Source organism: Lissotriton vulgaris, chromosome 6, assembly GCF_964263255.1.
Source record: "Lissotriton vulgaris chromosome 6, aLisVul1.2, whole genome shotgun sequence".
Lineage (NCBI taxonomy): Eukaryota > Metazoa > Chordata > Amphibia > Caudata > Salamandridae > Lissotriton > Lissotriton vulgaris.
The window spans coordinates 1,130,784,210-1,130,787,393 of record NC_141694.1 but is presented as its reverse complement, the minus strand read 5'-3'; the positions used below and the strand labels follow the sequence as shown (position 1 = coordinate 1,130,787,393).

General features: G+C 46.3%; 1 protein-coding gene across 1 annotated transcript; it reads right to left on the bottom strand.

Moving 5' to 3' along the window:
• Positions 1-600: 600 nt before the first annotated feature.
• LOC147708540 (zinc finger BED domain-containing protein 6-like) lies at positions 601-1,890 on the bottom strand. The gene has a single exon (XM_086925748.1). The coding sequence runs from the start codon at positions 1,876-1,878 to the stop codon at positions 601-603; it is 1,278 nt and encodes a 425-aa protein (XP_086781874.1). The 5' UTR covers positions 1,879-1,890.
• Between the last annotated feature and the right edge of the window lie 1,294 nt (positions 1,891-3,184).

Below are 3,184 nucleotides of genomic sequence, written 5' to 3'. Positions count from 1 at the left end.
TCGGCCTTCTGTCCAAACGCACTGTGCAGCTAGGTCATAACTCCCGTTTTCCACCATGGATTTCCTGAAAAGCAAATGCAATCAAAATTAGACTGTCCCAGCAGTGCTCCCAGACCCCGAAACCCACCCACAAACACCAGGAAGGCCCCCAAACAGGCCCCTGAAAACATGATAGTAAACAAAAAGTCAAAAACGTTTTCAAGTCTGATTTGGTCAAAACCAGTTTTATCCGGTATTAGACCTTCCCAGCAATGCCCCAAGACCCGCCAACTCACCCGCAAAGAAGTAGAACACCCCCACAAGAGCGGAGTCTTTCTTCATTGGGCGTAATCCAGCCCTCTGCTTTGAGGGAAATAGGAGTCTGGAGGAGGAGGATAGAGGAGCATGTTCTTGTGAACTTGTGAACCTGAGGAATGCAGACTGTGGCACCTTCAACTCAATAAGGAAATAGGTGAAGACAGTTCTGCTGATGGGCTTGTTTTTGTGATTAGGTGATTAAAGTTTTAATTATATTAACTGTGCAAAACAAAGAAAGACAGACACACAGGAATAAAAGTGAATAAGGACGAAAAAGAAAGTTATTGATTCATTGGCTCATTTTCAGGTCTCGGTGTCAGGGAATAAGAGCTCGTCCTGATACTCTGCGAATTCAGGCAGGAGTAGGTCAGTGTCACCTAACAGAGAAGAAATTCCCTCATCTAAGTTGCTGTCCTCCTGGTCTTCTTCCGGCGTGTATTCTCGTAATTTGTAATCTGGTGGTATGAGGTGCTGATTCATCTTGATCATTCTTAACCTCTCCAAATTTTTGGGCGAGAGACAGGTCCGTTTGCAAGATACAATGCCACCAGCAGCACTGAAAACACGTTCAGAAGGCACGCTTGCGAGTGGGCAAGACAAGTAGTTTATAGCCAGGTTGGAGATCTGTGCACACAATTCTTTTTTCCCATGCCAATATGCCAATGGGTCAGCATTAACATAGACCTCTGTTGAGTCATTCAGATAGTCCTGCACCATCGACTGAAGGTTCTCCAAGGTTCCTCCACTTTGCTTACTTTTTGCTGGGACCTTTTGAGAACCAAACCCAAGATGAGTTAGCCAATCCTCTTCTTCACCCAATGTTACTGTTGTGTCTGGTGCAGATGATCCGGTTGCCGGTGTCTTTAATGGCTGAGAGGTCACTTTTGCCACAGCCACAGGTGCAGAAGTGGATTCTTTTGACTGGGGATGGCCTGCTGATGCTGATGTACTGCCTTTTCCTTCAATTTGCTGCCGTTCTCTTTCAAACCTCATGGCTAACAAGGCTAGCCAACATTTGTACTTTGTAACATCTTCATCACCAAAAGGAAAGAATGCTCTGCCTGCCAGCGCCTTTTTGTAGCGTGGATCCAGAATAGCAGCACAAATGTAATGCTGTTCTGAGTGGATCATTTTAAGACGTTCATCGCCAAGTAGGCGCTCTAATAATTTCTCTGCCAAAACAAAAGCGTCTTGCGTTTCTTTATCTTTTTGAAACATAGAAGACACCGCCTTCAGTTGGTGCTCCAGCATGCGCAACAATGGGATAGCTTTTTCCAAATTACAGTCCTCCCTGCTGACTGCACGCGTGAAGACCTCAAAAGGACGAAGCATGTCTGTCAGGCTTTTAACTAGCTTCCATTGCGCCGCATCTAGCCTCAGGTCCTTCTGAGCTGTACCCAGTGTTAAGAAATACTGATCGAGTACCGTATACTGCTCATACAGACGCTCAAGCATGCAGAAGGTTGAGCTGCAACGTGTTGGCACCTCCTGGATAAGTGCTTTCACTGCCATTCGACGTTCATGTAGCAGGCCCCTCAGATGATTCCGGGCCTTAAAAGAATGGCTGAAATGGTTGCACATTCTTTGGCAGGTAGCCACTAACTCGCGCGCTGGACTGTCTTCTTCACTCAAGAATTTTTTAACAACCAGGTTTATACAGTGCGCCAAACACGGCACTCTGAAATAGTTACCCAGCTCCATGGCCTTAACTACATTGGCGCCATTATCTGTGGAAACATAACCAATCTGGGTTTTTTTGGGGGACAGCCAGTGAAAGACCTTTGTGTTAAACTCATTCAAAATGTTTTCTGCTGTATGACGTTTCTCCAAGCCAAACATGGCTAGTGTTGCATGTTTCCGAGCAGCTTTAAAAACTCGGTCCGGGTCAACACCTGTGTTTAGCTTTGCTTTAACCCCTGAAATAGAGACCCAGCGTGCAGAGATGCACATGTAATCTGCACCTGCGCCACTGGTCCACATGTCTGTTGTCAGATGTATAGTTTGAACAGCACTCTTCTGCAAAGCTGCCCCAATCACCTCCAGCACATCTTCATGTAGTGCTGGAACCGCAACTCTGGCAAAATAGAAACAGCTAGGAACCTTCCATTTAGGGCAGAGCGCTGCCACTAATTCCAGAAAACCAACCCCTTCTACAAAAGAAAAGGGAGAAGGTCGAGAGCTAGCATTTTAGCCAGCTTAGTGTTATACAGACGCGTGAGTGGGTGGTTGCGTTCATATGGCGCGTCTGAAAACAACATGGTTCTAATGTTGGCCTGGACCATGATTTTACGGGATGATGATGATGAGTTCTACGACCCAGTTACGCTCTCTGATGAACTTTTTTGCATTGGTGTCTCACTCTCTCCCACACTCTTAGTGTGGCTCACAGGGGGTGTGCTGACAGGGGTACTGGGTGTAAGTGAAGTGTTTGACACTTCTTCCTCCTCGTCATCATCAGATGAAACATCAACGTTTTCTTTACTTCCAATTTGGGCTTCCTTGATCTCCTTGAGGTGCGCATGCCATTGGACAGTGTGCTGTCTCTCAAGATGACCTCTCTGGCCTCCGGTACCATAGTTGGTACCAAACGTACAACGACTAACTGCAAACTTACAATTGCTACAAATGGCTATGTTTTCCTTTTTTGGGCAAACACTAAAGAAGTCCCAAACTGCGGACTTGAAATGTCTGTGGGGGCCGGAGGAGGCGATACTAGTGGTGGTCATGCTGCTAATGCCAGATGAAGTGGAGTATGTGTATTGCCGAACTTTACTACGTTGTGCACTTTCACCACCACTAATTGAGGACGAGGTGGATCTAGGTCCCTTCTGGCGAGGAAGAAATATGGAAGCGGTAGGTGGTGGTGTACTAGTTAACTCCAATGATT